Raw genomic sequence first — 18,882 nt, 5'->3', positions numbered from 1 at the left:
TAATCGAAGGAGTTACTCCTGTGATTGAAAAAATAATGAAACAAGGTATTTTGAGAGAAATAATGAGTAGTCCATGTAATTCACCAATAATGGGGCTGAAAAAGCCTAGTGGGAAGTTCAGGATAGTACAAGATCTGAGAAAGATAAACAAAATTGTTGTATCATGCTGTCCCATTGTACCGAATCCATCTGTGATTTTATATCAGATTCCCCATGAGCAGAATGGTATACAGTGATTGATCTATGCCATGCTTTCTTTTCCATCCCATTGCACTACAACAGTCAGCGGTGAGCGTATTTTGGCTTGGTGCCGAATTCCACAGGGGTATACAGAAATTCCCTCAATATTTAACCAGCTATTGAAGAAGCCCTTGGAAAGTCTAGAAATGGCAGAAAAATCTGTGTTAGTTTAATACATCGATGACCTACTTGTGGCATCGAAAACCCGTGAAGCTTGTGAGGTAGACACGATAGCCTTGCTGAATCATTTGGCAGATGGAGGACTAAAAGTGTCACCATCGAAATTACAATTTTGTAAGAAGGAAGTACAATATTTAGGACATAACATTGAAAAAAGACTGAGAAGGATAACCATAGACAGAATCAGGATCATAAAGAGAATGAGTCCACCTATGACCCAAAGAGAAGTGAGAATGTTTCTGGGAATGGTTGGATATTGTCGTCAATGGATTAGCAATTTTTCGTTGATCGCAAAACCTTTGGTACGACTGACAAGAAGTGATGTGAAAGATCCCATTGATTTGAACAAAGAGGAATTGGCAGCATTCAAAAGATTGAGAGATGGGTTGTGTGAAGCACCTGCATTAGGTATGCCTGACTATGAAAATGAATTTGAGTTGTATTGCAGTGAGAGAAATGGATGTGCACTCTCTGTTCTAGTACAGAAGCATGGAAAACTGAGGAGACCAATTGCATATTTTTCATCAATGTTGGACCCAGTAGCTGTAGCCCTACCTGGGTGTTTGAAAGCAGTAGCTGCTACATGTCGAAGTTTGGAACAGAGTGAGGGAATTGTGATGGGATATCCTGTGAAAGTGTTTGTACCTCATGATGTGGCGATCCTTTTAACAAGGAGTCGTACTCAGTATATGACACATAGGGGCCGATTCCGATCCTGGAAAAATATTCCCAGTACGAATCGTATCTGGATTTTTTACCGTACGAATCGTACAAGTCCCGTACAAACTGGCAAGTACGATTCGTATGTTAAAAAGTTCATACGAATCGCATTGGGTAAATTCCCCGACACGTCCTCGGGACGGAAAAGGTGTCCGACACGTCCCCGGACATTTTTACGTACGAATCTGAAAACTGAAGTCCGAGCGCGCAAGTACGATTCGTACCGTCTGTCCGATTGTACAACCGTATGGTAAAAAGACCGTCCGGAGCGAACTCCTATAGCAACCATAGAGGCGTCCAAACAGGTGCCCGGTACGCGCCGTCCCCCCAGCCCCCCCGCGGATGGACGCGCCGTACCCCCACCCGTGTATGTACAGTGCGTACCCCCACCCGTGTATGTACGGCGTGTACCCCCACCACCATAGGTACGGTGCGGACCCCCACCCGTGTATGTACGGTGCGGACCCCCACCCATGTATGTACGGTGCGGACCCCCACCCATGTATGTACGGCGCGTACCCCCACGGCGCATACCCCCACTCCCCGTAGGTACGGTGTGGACCCCCAGGGCGTAGCGGGTGGGAGTCCGCACCGTACATACACGGGTGGGGGTCCGCATCGTACATACACGGGTGGGGGTCTGCACCGTACATACACGGGTGGGGGTACGCGCCGTACATACATGGGTGGGGGTCCGCACCGTACATACATGGGTGGGGGTCCGCACCGTACCTACGGGGGTGGGGGTACGCGCCGTACATACACGGGTGGGGGTCCGCACCGTACATACACGGGTGGGGGTCTGCACCATACAGACATGGGTGGGGGTCCGCACCGTACATACACGGGTGGGGGTATGCGCCGTACATACACGGGTGGGGGTCTGCACCGTACATACACGGGTGGGGGTCCGCACCGTACCTACGGGGGTGGGGGTACGCACCGTACATACACGGGTGGGGGTCCGCACCGTACATACATGGGTGGGGGTCCGCACCGTACATACACGGGTGGGGGTCTGCACCATACATACACGGGTGGGGGTATGCACCATACATACACGGGTGGGGGTATGGCGTGGCGTGTCCATCTGCAGGGGGCTGGGGGGGATGGCGCGTCCATCCGCGGGGCTGGGGGGGATCGGCGCGTACATACAGGGGGCTGGGGGGGGGAACAGCGCGTACCGGGCCCCCTATTCCACTCGCATCGCGGCGTACTTCGCTTTTCCGGCACTTTTTGGGTGCCGTTAAAATATTGCCGTCCGGACTGCTGTCGGTGCGAATCGTACTTGCTGGGATGTAAAAACATGCCTAACTCCGTCTGGACGTCACGTCCGCGGTGTCCCGGATCACATTCGTATGTATTTTGCAGTCGGTCGGTGTTTTTTCCGACTCGTACGGAAATGGTGTTTCCGTGCGAATCGTACTTGCAAGTTTGTATGGTGTTTTTACCGGGTACAAGTCGGACGGAGAAAACGCTCCGACCGACGGTTCGTACCCGGTTTTTCCAGGATCGGATTCGGCCCCTTCGTCGGCTGACTAAGTATGAAAAGGTCATATTAGGTGCAGCAAATGTAAGTCTTGTAAGATGCGTGAATATGAATCCTTCAACATTGTTGCCTGATGCAGAGAATGTGGAAGTAAGAGATGAAGCAGATCATGACTGTCTGGATCTACTGGATTTTTGTACAAAACCACGACCTGACATAAAAGATGAACCCTTACCAGAAAGTGATTTTGTTATGTTTGTCGATGGATCTTGTTTGAGGACAGATGATGGAGTGTTGAGTGCAGCATATGCGGTATGTACAGTTGCAGCAGTAATGGATGCATCCTATTTGAAAGGAGCAAGATCGGCCCAAGTAGCTGAACTTGTTGCTTTGACAAGAGCATGCAAGATTGGGAAAGGTGTGAGAGTGACTGTGATAACTGATAGCCAGTATGGCTATGGAGTTGTCCACGACTTCGGCCAGATATGGCTGCAGAGAGGATTCTTAACCTCAAGTGGAACTCCCATTAAGAATGCTGAAGTGGTTGGAAAGTTGCTTGAGGCGATACAGCTGTCTAGGCAATTGGCTGTTGTAAAGTGTGCTGCCCATAGTCGCAGTGGTGATTATATCGCAACTGGAAATAAATTTGCAAATGACATGGCGCAATACTGTGCACAAAATCAGAATTCAATCAATCGGGCTAAGGAAAAAGAGATGATTTCTTGCTTTTCGATGTTTACTAACACTGTGGGAACATGGGAAGAAGTAAGACAATTGCAGGAAGAAGCAGGAGAGGAGGAAATAAAACAGTAGGTAAAAGCAGGATGTGCACCAAGAGAGAAAGATCATGTGTGGGTCTATTGAGATGGAAGACCAGTCATGCCTGATAGCATGATGTCTGCCATGGCACGGATGTATCATGGACAGGGACACATAGGGAGAGACGCTATGATCAGGTCCTTTAAGCAAACCTGGTATAATGCAAAGCTCAGATTTGTAGCAGAAAGCCTTTGTCAGAGATGCCTAATATGTCAGCAATACAATCCAGGAAGAAAGACAGTAGTAAGTCTAGGAACAATAGGTCGAGAATGAGGGCCTTTTACCAGAATGCAAGTGGATTTCATTGAAATGCTTCCCTGTAACAAGCAGAGGTATGTCTTGGTTATGGTCTGTCCAGATGGGTAGAGGCATTTCCAACAAGAAGAAATGATGGGATGACAGTGGCAAAATTACTTTTGAGGGAATTTATCCCTAGATTTGGGTTCCCAGTGACAATTGAATCAGACCGAGGAGGACATTTTCATAATGAGATCATAAAACTGATTTGTGAAGCATTGAATGTACGACAAAAACTACATTGTGCGTACCGACCAGAGGCTTCTGGTGTGGTGGAACAGATGAATGGTACTATCAAAAACAGAATAGGGAAAATGTGTTTAGCCACAGGTATGAAATGGCCTGATGTCTTGCCTCTAGTACTCATGACTATTAGATCAATTCCAGACAGAACTACAGGGTTGAGTCCACATGAAATCATCATGGGATGAGCCATGCGCCACGTGTTTATACCAGTCAACAAGCTGATGACTATAACTGATGACATGGTGTTGGAATACTGTAAAAGCCTGGCTGACGCAGTTCATTCTTTGTTTCATCAGGTTGGAGCGGATGCCACCACCCTTGAAAAGAAGCCAGCCCATGATCTAAGCCCAGGGGACTGGGTAAGGATAAAAGTCCACAGAAGAAGAAACTGTTTGGTTCCCAGGTGGGGAAAACCAAGACAAGTCATCTTGACCACAACAACAGCTGTGAAGTGTGCTGGATTGAAGAACTGGATCCATGCAAACCATACTTTGAGAATTCCAAATCCAGTAGACAGCACAGAAAAGGAGTATTTTAATGAATCAGAATCCAGTACTGAGTCAGATGACGGAGAGCCAAAAGACAAAGAAAACCCTGAAAGGGGGGAAACAGAACCAAGTTTAACTTTTGTCCCCAGAAGTAATTCCCTGAGGAGAAGGTTACAGATTTCTGATACCAGTTCAGACTCAGAGACAGAACAAAGAGCACAATCTTCCAGGAAAGAACAAAGAAAAGGACAGTGAAGAGACGATAAAAGAGATTCATGAGAAGGAAGTGCCAGATGAAAGATTGAGAGAAATTCCACCTGAAACAACACCTTTAGATGGACAGGTGCCAGATACAGAGAGAGAGGGAAAAATTATTGCGGAAGACCCCCGAGGAGGTGTAGGGAACTCCAACATCCAGTTAGAAGCAGGGACAAGTTGTCAGCAGGAAGATTGCGTGTCGGAGATTCAAGGAGGGACAGAAGTAGGGAAAACAAAAGAAGTGGTAGAAAAAGAAACTGTTGGGAGTAAAAAGCAAGTTGAAACAGAGTCAGAGGAAAGCGAAGATGAAGTACCTGAAGGTCGAGTTCTAAGAAAGAGAGCTTGGAGAACTGAAAAGAACGATAAAGGGAGTAAATTGAAAAGATCTTCAAAAGACGATGTTTGGCCGAATAAAATAAAAAGATTGAGATATCGACTGACACAGAAAAACTGTTGCAACGTGGAAAGTCAAATTCCCCCTTCGTCACAGACCAAATATCACAATAACACATTCACTCAAATACATTCAATGGTGGGGCCCATAACACCAACACTCACACTTTGTTGATCTGTTTCCCTAGAGGGATAAGTTTCCAAACGCTGACATGAAAGGAATATCTTTACCAATTTCTAATGCGCATTGAATATTCTTATTAACTTCAAATCTCGTGATATTCCCCTCATTTGGTGATGAATCAGTTAGTTGTTTTATGGTTTTAGTGATTTAATTCATTTATCTATACTCTTCTCTTATTCTAGTTTCTTCAAATAATCGACACAACACGTTTGTCAATTAATCAAAACATCATTTATCTTACTAAATTGCAAATTGTTAGAAAATCATCGTCCAAACCGCAGAACATCATATTTACCTAATCTGGCTATTAGTCGTCCTCTAAGTCAGTCAAGTCGTGGTAAATCTTTAAATTCATCAAAGTCAGGCCGCAATTCAGTCTCTCAAAGATTCAGGATAACAGCTGTCCAGCAGTGTCACCGTCCTCTCCGTCAGCATAACGTCAGGAAATTTGCAGCAAGACAAATCGAACGACAAGAGCCTTTTCCTCACTATTCTAGCGTTTTTTTATAATGATTTTAATGTCAAAATGTATCAAGATTCAGTTTTAGACAGTCCTCATTGGTGGATTTGGGGTCACTCGGTAAAGTTCTCACATAGTCCGTAAGATTAAGTCATCGCACTTGCTGCTTCCGGTTTTAACCCCTTCAGCGCGGCGCGGATTACCGCGCTGTGCTGAAGGGTTCGTGCGTGGGCGGGGCCGTGACGGAGCGGTTCCGTCATCCGCACAGCGCGACCGACGCGCATGACGGAACCGCTCCGTCACAAGCATCGAAAGGGTTAAAGACAGTCCATTGTTGAGGTCCTGGCGAAGCTCCCAGGGTGTCCTTGGTGGGTACATCTTCTCCTAGGGTCAGGACGAGGCCATTGTTGCTGGCAGTGGCGCATGCACACTTCACCCAAAACCTCGTGAGACAGCAGCAGTCACGTTGTACGTCTCAGTCAGCCATCTTTAAGAAGGCCCAAATGGTCAACTTAAGCAAAACAAACGCAAAAACGTAATTAAAACATTGAAATGGCTAATAAAATGTTAAACCATCACTAATTCCCCTATGTGTAAGTAATTATCTAGCGTAATAGCAACATTCAAAGCGTTTATATTCACCCAGTGATGTGCAACTTAAAATTACATCACAAAAGCAACATATATCATGCAATATTCTAATGTTCTACCATTAGTATGCGTACATATATTAGTATACAATTAGTTTAGCCATGCAAAATGCAAAATGCAAATCCCACGTGTAATTCTTTTGTTAATATAATTGGTGAGTTTTCACTTCAAACGAATTAATAATATTACTATTAGTTGATTATTCAGATTAATATAAACATGCAGAATGGGGGGGTATACAAAATGTTGTACTACCCGCTCCAGCAGCTACACAGAGAACATGTACTAATGGCGCATTTATATTGCGTATTTGTGATGTGTAAGGGTGGGGCCAAAATTACTCTGCTTCACAGGTAGAAAAAATACTTTCTTGTTCCAGTGTAATTTTAACTGCTGCCCATGCTAGTCCTACAAGCAAAGACTGGGGACTAGGACTTATAGCCCAGTTCTTGGATTAGCCCTTTCGATGCTCAGGATGGAATTGTTCTGTCATGAGCACCAGTGCCCGTGTGCTCATGACGGAACCATTCCGTCATTAGTAGATGTGCACTAAATCCCTCTGCTGCAAACAGCAGAGGGATTTCCTTTTTAAAGTTTTTGCCTCCCGAGGCATTTTTTTTCCATATGTTATGACGATAGCACGCAACATCATTACATATGAAACTGAAACTGAAATGAGCCGATCGGCTCATTTCAGTTTTAGTGCTTCGGTGCTCGAGGTGCTCGTGATCGCAGCACCCTGACCACCAAATAACACAGGAGAGGTATTGTTGGAAAGGGGAGAAGCTCCCTTTTCCAATGGTACCCTTCCCTGGTGGATACCTGCTTGGGGATTGCCCCAGGATGGTGATCCCCAAGCAGGGAACCACCCACTAGGCACCAGGGAGTGGGAAGCAGCCCTCATTGTTTGAGGTAAATTTGAGGTTTGCAAGGGATTCTGGGTAGGAAAACATTAGGGGATCGACATAAGTCACATCTCCCTGGACTCCCCTGGGTGTCTAGTTTTCACAAATGTCTGGGATTGGTAGGGTTCCCTAGATGGCCGCCGAGTCCAGGATAAAAATGCAGATGACTGTAAATATTAATTTTGAAGTCTCCACAGTACATTTTGGGCCATTTCCTGTTACAGGCACTAGGCCTATCCACACAAATGAGGTACCATTTTTATCTGGTGACATGGGGGAATGCTGGGTGGGTGAAAGTTTTGTGGCTCCCTGCAGGTTCCAGAACTTTCCAATACAGAACTGTGTGAGAGCCACACAAGTCACCCCATTCTGGATTTTCCTAAATGGCTAGTTTTCAAAAATGTAAAGATTTGCTAGGTTTCCTTAGGTGTCCGCAGAGTTAGTGTCCAAAAACCACGACTAGGCACATTGCAAAAAAAGGAGGTTGTCTTCGCTGGAAAAAAGCGATGTGCCCACTTTGCGTTTTAGGCCGTTTCCTGTTGTGAGTACTAGGCCTACCAAGTGAGGTACCATGTTTATCGGGAGACTTTGAACAATGTTGGGTGGCTGGAAGTTTGTGGATCCATGCAGATTCCAGAACTTTCCGTCACAGAAATGTGAGGGAAATACTGTTTTTTTTACAAAGGTTGAGGTTTGCAAGGGATACTGGTCAACAGATCCTGGCATATCTAGTTTAAATTTTTTTTTAGGTTTGCAGTCTTCCTTTGGTGCCAGCAGAGCTAGGGTCCAAAATCCACAGCTAGGCACATTGCGAAAAAATGTGCCTACATTGCGTTTTGGGCCATTTTCTGTCACGGGTACTTGGCCTACCCACACAAGTGAGATTCCACTTTGATCAGGAGACTTTAGGGAATGCTGGGTGGTTGGAAGTTTTTGGCTCCCCGAAGATTCCAGAACTTTCTATCACAGAAATATGAGGAAAGTTTTTTCATTTGATAAAGTTTGAGGTTTGCAAGGAATTCTGAAGAACAGAACCTAGTGAGAGTCACGCATGTCACCCCATCCTGGATTCCCTTGGGTATCTGGTTTTGAAAAAATGTATAGGCTTGCTATGTTTCTCTAGGTGCCAGCTGATCTAGAGTCCAAAATCCACAGATAGGCACATTGCATTTACTGGAGAAATGTGGTGTCCACGTTACATGTTGGGCCGTTTCCTGTCGCAGGCACTAGGCCTACCCACCCAAGTGAGGCAACATTTTATTGGCAGACTTAGGCAGACACAGAATAGTAGAACAAGTGTTATTACCAATTGACTTTCTTTGCATTTCTGCCTGCCAAATGTAAGACAATGTGCAAAAAATAAGTCATTTTGAAAAATGTCCTTTAATTCACATGCTTCTATGCTCACAATTTTGGAGATGTGCAAAGAACTACTGCTTCTAAACTCTATATTTTGTTCCCATTTTGGAAATATATAAGTTTTCTTGGTACCTGTTTTTCACTCTTTATATTTTACCAAATTAATTGCAATATACCCGGTACACAATGCAAACTATTGCAAGATGCAGCTCAGTTATTGGCTCTGAGTACCTTGGATACTTGGTGAACCTACAAGTCCTATATATTCCCGCAACCAGAAGGGTCCAGTGGACAATACTGTATATTGCTTTCAAAACTTTACCATACTTATAAGAAGTTACAGGTGAAAAAGGTGGCACAAATGGCTGCTTTTCCAACTCAATTTCAATATGTTTTTTATTTTAATTGTAAGTTTCTTTTTAAAAACCTTGAATGATCGACACAAATGTCCCATTGCTGAATGTAAAATGGTGTCTACTTTTCAGAAATGTATAGTTCTCCGGGATCCAATATTTCTTTCACATTGATTTCTACCACTAACTGAAAGCAGATTGATAGTACAAACTTAGGAAAAACAGGCTATGTCCCATTAAAAAGCCAAAACTGTGTAAAACAAATTGGGTTTTTTGACAAAAATCTGCCTGTTCCTCAAAGCTGGAAAGATGGTGATTTTAGCACCACAAACCCTTTGTTGATACCTTTTGCAGGGAAAAAACAGATGCTTTCTTCTGCAGCACTTTTTTCCCATTCCCCCCCCCACAAAAAAAGGTTGTATATTAGACAATTTCTCGGTCCCCTCCAAGGGAATCCAGCAACCCTGGGTACTTTAAGAATCCTCAAGACTTTGGAAGAAAAGGACGCAAACTTGGTGTGGATACATTATGTGGACAAAAAGTTACAGGGGCCTAAGCACAAGCTACCCTAAATAACCAGACAAAGGCTTAGCACAAAGGGCTTGGGGGAGGCCTAGCAGAGAAGTGATTTAAGTCCAATATTTGAAGACTGTCGCTAAACTAAGAAACACCTCCAAAGAAGAGTTTTAACATGCAATTATTAACTAATGTTATGATGTAGTTAAGCACATTCTGCAAATATTGCATGAGCAATAAAATACTAAGCTAGTATAACAAAAATACAACCCATCACTTCAGTTTGCATCCGGTGTGGAAGATTCAAAGCCCAATGGGTCATTTGACCTCAGTGCAGCTTGGCAATTGTATATTACTTTTACCCGGTATTTAATTGGAGCCAGTGGTTGTCGGTGCCCCTACCAGCACTCATTTTGGCGACCAGCGCTTATTTTTCCTCATTGGACATTTCCTAAGAACAGAAGAGAGAAAACGTGCAAAGGGGAAAGAACGAGAGTAAAAGAGAAAAAAAAGTCAAAAAGCGTAAAAGGAAATACCTGCAGAAGTGAGATAAACAGGTAGGGAGCATCTGGTAGTCAATTAAAGAGGTATGAGGTGGATTCCCATTTTGGTATTTTGCGCACTGGTGATGGCACCAATTCTCCTAGAAATTAAGCAATGCTCTTACCCATGCTGGTTTGCAAATCTCAACAAAATTAAGCGTGGGTGGAGTTTGCAGAGTTCTGCTCCTCGGAACTCCGCGAAGTGCAAAAAAAACTCTGCCGTGCTACGTGGAGCTCCACCAGCGGCAGAGTGCGTTGAATAAATGCTGTTCGCTGTGATTTTCAGTGCCAGGTGCTTGCCTGCACTATGCAATCATTGCGAAAGGCACCATGAACAGTGCAAGCGGGCGCTGCTTCCTTTCAGCCGCTCAAGAAGATTTTTACTCCAGCAGCATATTTCTCAACACGAGCAGACAGTTTCTCAGCGCGAGCGGTCACGAGCAAACATGACCACTCGCAATGAGAAATCTGACCGCCTGCGTTGAGAAATCTCGCCGTGAGGTTGATTTTCCACGCTCGCCAACTTTATGTTGACGATGGCGAATAAGGAAATCTCGCTGGGAGGTGGATTTTCCTCGCTCGCACTCGCCAGCTTGATGTTGATGAACGCGAGTGAGGGAAAAAACTCCGCGTAACACGGAGTGCGGAGATCTCCGCAAACTCCCGAGCGAAGAGGAGTTCACCACCCACAATTAAACAAAATTTAAAAAATGCAGCCTTAACTATCGAAAAGCTGGCATTAATTCCTTTTAGTTCCTGGCTTTAGTTGTCCCACAACATGATGTTGTCTCATTGGTGTCTTGACTGAGGGTTTACAATGTACCTCTTTCCCAGGCAGCGTACTTTATACGTGAATCTACACATTTTGATGATGAAACTCCCTTCTCTTAGCTCATGTCCTGTGAAGCCTTCAGCACTATTTAAACAACTGCACCTCTGTTGATAAAGAAATGGATCATCTTCTTAGCACCCTTCTGTCTTCATCTCACAACATTTTTTTTTAGTTCACGGTGGGTTAGATGGCAAGTAGCGCATATTACAATTTCAGCTTTCATTATTCTGCTCTGTTCTCATTAAACAGTGCATAATTCGAGCCAGTGGTTACAGGTGTAGCCCACAGCGCTCATTTATAAGTACTGTCGTTTATTTCTCTTCACACTTTGCCCCAAAAAAAGAGAGAGAGAAACGCACTAGGGGGAGAATGAGGAAGAGAAAGACGGCCAAAATAAAAATGAAGGGAGGAATGGGGAAGCATGTGCCTGGTGGTGGATTAAGGAGATATGAGATGGATGAAGACTACATAGTATTGGTATTTTGCGACCCAACATTCTTGCTTGTTGTGTACTTCTAGAAAATCTTTGGGCCACAGCAAGAATATAATATGAAAACAATGGTATCCTCACACATCAGAATTATGAATATTTGTATTATCGGTATAGCCAGGTGAGGAATCACTGCGTTCATATTCTAGGGCCACTCAGAAAATAAATCTGAAGGTGCAAATCCTAAAATTCATACTGGAGTTCAGCGAAATATGCATGCAGATGTGCTAAAATTGGGAATAGTGGTATAATTCCGTGGTCAGGCAAAAATGCATGGAAGAGGCTTGAAATTATATGTTTCTAGACATTTACAAACTCCTTTTATAGTGTTTACATTATAAAAGCATACTCAAATTTTGTCCTGAAAAAAAGGAAAGGTCTTAATGTTTTCCAGGGTTGGAAAGGAAACACAGAATTCTTATATTTACTGAGGGCATAGGGAAAGGTGTATGTTCTTGGGGAAATATATTTTCCCTATAGAAAAAAGAGCAGTTACCCCTTCCAAAACAATATCAGATGCACTTACTCATGAGAATTGTCAGCCCTTTGGACAATCCTAATAAGTTTGTGGGTAAACGTACAAGGAGACAAGGCTTACCAATGGTTCTCAGATGATGGTGGAGACACCATACTCAGGGGCGTAACGAAGGCCCAGCAGTCCCCAGTGGGGCCCGCCTCAGCCCTTAGGCCATGCCATTACATTCCTTGCAGAATGTGTGCAATTGCATTGAATGAGTAATAGTTAAACATTTGGAGAAGCCACTCTTTTTTCTCCAGCCAGCCCCTGCGGTGTAGTAAGGTGCAACATCTTTTTTAGAAGGCCCCCATTGAGACTAAGACCAATCAATACTGTGTAATACGGGAGACACTGGGCCCCTCATCACACACTGCAGGGGGGCGTATGATTTTGCGTTATGCCGCTGTCCATACTCCAAACTCACCCCATGTTGAATAAATTTCACATGTGGTGAGGCTGGCACAATACATCATGTCTGTGATGCCTAGCAGAAGGTAATGTTGACACTTGATCTCTTGCAGTGTCTGAGGAGGTGAATGAGATTGTATCAGCCACTCATCTAAATATGTGTAAACTGATAACTCCCATTAGAGAAAATCAGTCAGTGGTGCCAGCACCATTATGGAGAACCTCAGTGATGCTCAGATGCCAAATCTGAGCAACATGACATGGTAAAGTGCAAATTTTTACTGGAATTCTTCAAAACTTCTGAGAATATCAGAACCAAAAGAGAGGTGTCTTCTATGTGGGTTAATGTTTGAAACTCTAATTGCGCAAGTAGTGGTAGAACGATCTCCTAGAGCCAGCAGCAGCCAGTGCAGGTAAGAGCGGTGGGGCCGATTGGGGTGGGAGGGGATTGCGACTGACGATGAGAAGGGGAAATTAATTATATATTTAATTTTTCCTTGTGTTCGCCTGACTAGAGCATTTCCACGAACTCCAGACGGAAACACTGAATTCCCTTCTCTTCCTCTGTGCAGTAGATTAGAACCCCTCCCCTAGTCCTAAAGAGAAGCTAGAATTATGGCACTTTTTCAAAATCATGTTGGGTTCTTATTGAAGTGGCCAGCCTTTTTCCAGGATCATAGTCAATGTTGCAAAGACCACTCCTGACTGGAAACAATTGAGAAAAATTCATACAGAGGCCAGTGTTCATTCTTATGCAACTCACTCTGCCTGATCCTGGTGAGAACCACTGCCCCTAGGCAATGCTGCTTTGCTACAGCAGGGTTTACCCCATATGCAGAGTTAGAACGAAACGAGAAGTAGAACAAAATAAAAGAAAAATCATACTGATACATTTGATTGTAACTAACTGACAGAGGGCGTATTCTTACATGAAATGTCCAGCATATTTTTTTTCTCACGCTGTGAACAGAAAACATCACAATCATTTTGGGCAGTGCCAGGTTTAAAAAATGTTTTCTTGTGCATCTATTCAGCTACCAGACGTAATCACATGGGGTGGGCTGGTCCAGAAGACAAGTCTCGTGCCTGGATAGCATCTGGTGTTGTGTCAGACACATGATGTATTCAACCCATCAGGGAACTTCTATGTATCAGTCACTGGCTGGAGGGACATACGGCCTTATTTGCAAGTCCCTAGTCACTTAATTGACGCTCCAGTTGTACAATGTGCCGCAGCATAATTGCAAGGCCACGCAAAGCCACAGGGGAGGCGTAGAAGTGGCCCCACGAGGAGAAAATACTTTTATTTCTCCTGGTTTTTTCCTCTTTCTAAGCATGCGGCAGGATGAAGAGGAAAATGCCATCAATGATTGTTTTTGTGTTGGAAGGTGACCCTTCCTGCTCAAAAATAATCATCTCCGCAACGCAGGTTCCCCGGTGAAAGCAGTAACCCATGTGTACTAGAAAATACTGTTTGTCGGACTTCAGTTCTCTTTCGCTTTCCAAAAATATAATAATTAACAGTTTTCCACTTAAGAATTAATATTTCATTTACTCACATTTAGGACTGATTTTCTGTTTTTACTGTATGTTTCTTTATCTTGCAGGACAAAGAAGGCTTTGACATAAACATTTTTACCCGTGAGAACCAGTCAATCATCATACCTACTGTGGTTGTAAGCAAGTTTTTTCTTTAATTTGCTATCAATACCTTGTACTACTCTGGCAGCTTTGTTCACTGTAGAAATGTTATCTATTGTAGTGGAAAGGCCCTTTCCGTAAGAAGCAAATATAATAATAACAATAAACAAGCATTGGCAAATGCAATCGGTTTCACCTATGTGTGTAATAATAAGTATATATATTTTTTTGGAAGCTTTAGCTTGGTAAGCAAAAACACAAATGCAACTGGCAACGTTCACCAACCATATTGTAACTCTTTAATACATTTAAGCAAAGCACGATTTTGTGCAGTTGTGATTTGGAGGGTGGAAAGAATGTGTCCAACGTTATTTTAGCAATAGGAAATAGCGAACTGCATGATGTAAATGTCAAACATACAGTAAATGTGTGCCACCAAAGGGAGATTAGATGAGCAGTGTAAGTCAAAAATACAATCACATGCAGCCATATTAAAAATCTCCGACGTCCGGGAGTTCGACAGCCAACATAGAGTGAATATGTTAGGTTACGCAAAACAATAAAAAGCTAATCTGTGCTTAAAAATGTCCTTGCCATTGCTGTATATGCTTATTGTGTAAGATTGTGATATACAAAGTTGGGCGTGCAACAGGTGTAGAATACGTGACTTAACGATTGTTCTTGTGTAGCATAACTGGTGGTAAAGTGAAACATTTTAAAAGTTTTCTGTGGTGTTGTCTGCATGTAAAACTGCACCAATGTAAGCAGAGTTGTGCGGAGGAGATTTGACACAAATAAAAATGTGAAAAACATGTTTTTATAGGTTGCGATTTGGGGTAGAGACTGGAGAGGATGTGTGCAATGGTAGTTTAGCAGTAGAAAACAGCAACCTGTGGAGGGAGATGGCCAACATACATTAAATGTGTGCAGCCATGTGGAGATTAGGTGAAGTGTGGAGGACAGGAAATTTGTTATCTGCGTTGTTACGTCATAAACCTTTTCTTTTCTGCTCCCAGTCCTCTGCTGATTAAGTTTCCTTCCATATTTCTCACCTCAAGAAATATCTGTTTGGGGACAGTGCGCATATTCTTTAACAAGTTTGTGGATGCATCGGTTAGATCGCAGGGACTGTGCAGGTGGAGAGACAGATCTATGAGGGGGCTGAAGGAAGTGCCCAAACTGAATGAAACCCCATAAGAGGGCCACAGCAGGGCTGAGCTGCAATTAGATGGCATGGGGCTCCATTGAGCTCCAGTGTAGCCTATAGGCAGATGTCCATACAGTTTATCTCTGGAGTGTTTTTTCTGCATTTTTTTCTGTGCCTGAATGCGTCAAGGAATCGTCTGCTTTTACTGTCACAAACACACAGAGATGGGCTGGGACGAGGTATGTAATGGAGCAGAGAACCCAAGTATAAGACGTGGGATGGGAAGTTGGAAAGGGGTGGGCTGATGAGGTGTGACAGAAGTGGAAAGTAACAACAGGATGCAGAGATTGGGGGCATCGAGATTTCCAATCATTAAAGTATGTTTCAGAGAGATTTCCAATCATTAAAGTATGTTAAAACAAATACTGTGACTGCTGTTTGCATACAATACAGCCACCGCTCACCAACTGCATGAATGGGAGGGTTAGTGGGGGTGAGACGGGGCTAGGGGTCACGTGTGTATAAAACATTAATGGGGCCGTGTAGGTCAAGGGAGAAGAAACAGACTCGGAGGCAGGTGGGTTATGCTGAAAATAAAACAGGCTATTGGGAGAAAATCAAGAAATAAAAGCCACTGCAGTCGACTAGGGAGGAGCAAGAAACAAAGGGAAAAACACAAAAGCAGTGATGGGGTACGGGGAGGTGGGATCTATAACTATGCTAATCAGCGATGGGAGGGAGGTTGAAGAGAGGACAGGGCAAACAGCAATAAATACTGGCAGGATGACAGGGTTGGATAGAGAGCCTGCAAAACGATGCAAAATGAAAACCAGCATCAAAGGGATTGCTTACCAAAGGGACAGGAAAGCTAATCATGCAAGTCTGTAGTCAATGCTTCTTGATCTGGAATGTGGATATATTGAAACCAGGGAGACACAATCCAGAACACTCTTACAGCATGAGCTACCAATCAGGTGAGGCTCAATGAAAGCACCATGCAGAACATATCAGAGAGAACCATGCCCACATGCCAACAATTGAGAACACATAAGACAATATAGAGACTACAGCTGGGGCGGAGGATGCATTTTAAGGGAGAAAACTAAATACTTATACTTATATTTGAGCTTATAAAATGAAAACAAAATCATGTTTAAATCAACATGTGTAGCAGGTGGAGCCCCCCACACACCCATAGACAACCTTACAAAATGTAGGACGTTCAGCTCTAGAACATGCGTAGAGACAATCCTCACAAAACATGAGAGTCTATTTAAAAGGGCAAGTTCAAGCACAGGTTTTTTTTAAAAAACATAAGGCACTCATTCAAAAGTCAAAACCATGCAAGCCCCATCCTAAATCATAAAACAGCAATTACTTCTAGATGCTTAAACAAAAAACAGTGGAGAACCCTCATAGAAGATGGAACACTAATTTGGCCCTTACCAAGTGTATGAATTTAATGGTGTGAGCTGCATGCCATGTGTCAATGGATTAGTATGTGATGGTGTACATCCAACTCCACCTACCACCTATTATTGTATAGTAAGGAACTAAGATAATGCTTTTTAGACTTAAGTGGTGTCAATGAAATGGAATTGTTGGAAGTTGTTACATAATGGAATAGTTGTTTTGTAATGAAGTATCAGGTAATGGTGAAGGTTCAGTAGAATATACTCAGATACTCAAAGATGGCACTCGTGCAGGAGAAACGGAGGTGACTACATGTGACCACACAGACACTTGGGTGGGCACAATATAATTAATACATTTAATATGCTTGTGCAGGATGCTGAAAGCTTACATTGAACACCGAATACATGAGTTTCATAGAAATATCTCCAGAATATGAAGAGAGTAAGATATGGGATGTGGTGGGATAAGTACTTTATACTGTTATACTGATTTCTCTTAAGTTGAATAGCAAGTGTTGACAAAATCTGTTGTAAAATTTGCCTCCTAAGTAGCTCACAATGGTCATATTATGTTATCCACCGCTCAAATTACTGCTGCTGAATATGAGATTTTTTACATCCACTTCCTTGCAGGAGCTTGAAACCTATTGTTAATATACAACAATAAGTGGCCTGTCTAAATGATCAGACTGTCCCCCAGAGCACCCACATAGTTTGTCCCCCTTGTAGCCACACCCTGACCTGGCCATAGTAGATTTTCACCTCTTAATGACAAACATGAAAGAAATCAAATGTTGCAACTCCTAGACCGATAAAAGAGGAGCAAGATAACTACGTGGATTTGAAGATATAACATGACCTCTACCTTGGGACAGCTGCTTCAAGTATATTGGCATATTCTCTCTGACATTACATATCACATCACCTTGAGCTTAGTGGCAGAGGAATGGTCTTTGAAGCACAGTCATTTAATATTATACTGTTTCCTGGCCAACTTAATCCCTGGCTTCCTGTATCCCCCAGAGACTCTTCTCCAAAAGCCATTCGGGTGTATAAGCTCTAAATCACCGGGAGGTTAAGTGTGGGGTCAAGAGGAAGGGGGAAAAGGAACAGTTAGTTATATATAAGGCTCCCTGTATTCAGTTTTTACTGACTTTTACTGAGAAATACAGACATAACACATTTATTTTTGTGTCTGTATGTATTTTTAAATGCAGATAAAAACGGAAATTGGATTGCTTTTTGAGTAATTCTAAATACTGTCAGCCATGACTGCCAAGCCAATAGCTGTGTGAATTGATAAGTAAGTGGGTTAAAAAAGAAGAGGCTTTAACAGCGGTAGATAAATATACACAAGTTTGCATATTTTCATATGAGTGCATTGATTTATACGGGCTTAATAAAAACAGCCAAAATACTCAAGCAGAGAACTCTTTAAAACAGTTAAATCTCTGTCAAAATGGAATAATGATTGTTCTTTTAGTCCACACGAAGCATTCTGCAATAATTTAGAAACCTTTTCCCAGTCTAAAGTCAACTCTACAAAAAATGTTCACCGTCCCTAAACACATTCAGTGTAGGTGATATTTCAACTTACGTGCAGGAATCTGACCTCCAGAATACCATCATTCATTCAGGGTACCTACAATTTTGTAGTATTTCTCCTTTAATTAAGGAAAAAATGATTCATTCCATCAACCTTATTAAATCCGGGGAGCCATCGGATCCTTGTCCACCATAGGTCCTTAAGCAAGCCGCCAATGTTGTTGCCGGCCCACTTATGGAAATTTTCAATGAAATATTGATTACAGGGCAATTTCCAAATATTTGGAAAAAGGCCTTTATTCTGCCACTGATAAAGAAACCTTCCTTGGATCCAATCAAGATGGAAAACTACAGGTCTATATCCCTCCTACCTTTCCCGGCTAAAGTTCTTGAGAAATCATTGAATGAGGAGATGCTAGCTTTTTTGGATGCTAACATGCTGCTCAACCCTTCACAGTATGGATTTAGAGCAAACCATTACACTGAATCTGCCTTGGTAGCAGCCTGTGAGTAACTAAAAATGTCAATCGATATGGGTGGAAAAACGGCTCTGATTTTATTGGATCTTTCTGCTGCTTTTGACAAGGATCATCATTCACTCCTCATAAAACGTCTCAATCTGCCTAGTTTCAGAAGCTCGGCTCTGACCTTGCTGAGCTCATATCTGAGTAATAGGCAGCAACATGTGGAGCTGGGGGATGCAGGTTTGGCACTGTTTCCCTTACCTTGTGGTGTTCCCCAGGGGTCTTCCTTCAGCCTCACGTTGTTTAATGTTTACGTTAGCCCC

General features: G+C 43.1%; 1 protein-coding gene across 3 annotated transcripts in view; it reads left to right on the top strand.

The window, feature by feature from the left end:
* LOC146810314 (ATP-binding cassette sub-family A member 10-like) overlaps positions 1-18,882 on the top strand; it is a 1,546,030-nt gene that overhangs the window by 1,291,481 nt on the left and 235,667 nt on the right. For all 3 annotated transcript variants that reach the window (XM_085617307.1, XM_085617308.1, XM_085617306.1), the window contains one exon: positions 13,955-14,023. In XM_085617307.1, the coding sequence (XP_085473433.1) occupies positions 13,955-14,023 (69 nt within the window). The remainder of the gene's footprint in view (positions 1-13,954; positions 14,024-18,882) is intronic.

This window comes from Triturus cristatus, chromosome 7, assembly GCF_964204655.1.
Source record: "Triturus cristatus chromosome 7, aTriCri1.1, whole genome shotgun sequence".
Classification (NCBI taxonomy): domain Eukaryota; kingdom Metazoa; phylum Chordata; class Amphibia; order Caudata; family Salamandridae; genus Triturus; species Triturus cristatus.
The sequence above is the reverse complement of the archived record's forward strand: the minus strand, read 5'-3'. Positions and strand labels throughout refer to the sequence as shown.